This window comes from Charadrius vociferus, unplaced genomic scaffold, assembly GCF_000708025.1.
Source record: "Charadrius vociferus isolate BGI_N301 unplaced genomic scaffold, ASM70802v2 scaffold802, whole genome shotgun sequence".
In the NCBI taxonomy this organism is placed as follows: Eukaryota; Metazoa; Chordata; class Aves; order Charadriiformes; family Charadriidae; genus Charadrius; species Charadrius vociferus.
In genome coordinates this window covers 7,857-8,338 of record NW_009647415.1, presented here as the reverse complement: position 1 = coordinate 8,338, position 482 = coordinate 7,857, and the positions used below count along the sequence as shown (strand labels likewise).

Here is a 482-nt window from a genome sequence, read left to right as displayed (position 1 = left end):
GCGAGGGCAGGTTTGGCCGCACATACAGGAGATACTTGCTTGAACCTCTTCCACCTCCTCTGGACCAGCCCTGGCAGGGCTCGCGAGAAGGTCTTGCTCCGAGCCGAGTCCCCCGAGCGCTGCAGAGCCCCCCGCCCCGTCTCAGGCCGGCCCAGCCCTCCAGCGGCCCCCCTGTATATTGTGTGTGTGCTCCTGTGTCTGGGGACCTCCGCCTCACCCCTGCCCTCTGCTCTCTCTCCTCTCTCTCTCGCTGTACCGTTCTTTCTGCAGACTTTTCAGTAGTTTAGGAGAACTCAGCACCATTTCCCAGCGGAGCTCCGGGACCACCTACACAGTCCGACCTGGCAGTCGCTACCCCGTAACCCGACGTACCCCCAGCCCCGTGAAGCCGGCTCTGGATCGGACAGAGCCCCTCAGCACCGTCCGGCCCTACGGTCTGACCCCTCCCACCATCCTCAAATCTTCCAGCCTCATCCCACACG

At 63.7% G+C, this 482-nt stretch overlaps 1 protein-coding gene across 1 annotated transcript in view; it reads left to right on the top strand.

Moving 5' to 3' along the window:
- The window catches only part of SHANK3 (SH3 and multiple ankyrin repeat domains 3), a gene marked incomplete at its 3' end in the record, with an annotated part of 167,645 nt that extends 167,167 nt beyond the window's left edge, over positions 1 to 478 (top strand). Inside the window, exon 13 of the mRNA XM_009880246.1 lies at positions 271 to 478. Within this exon, the coding sequence (XP_009878548.1) occupies positions 271 to 478 (208 nt within the window). The remainder of the gene's footprint in view (positions 1 to 270) is intronic.
- Between the last annotated feature and the right edge of the window lie 4 nt (positions 479 to 482).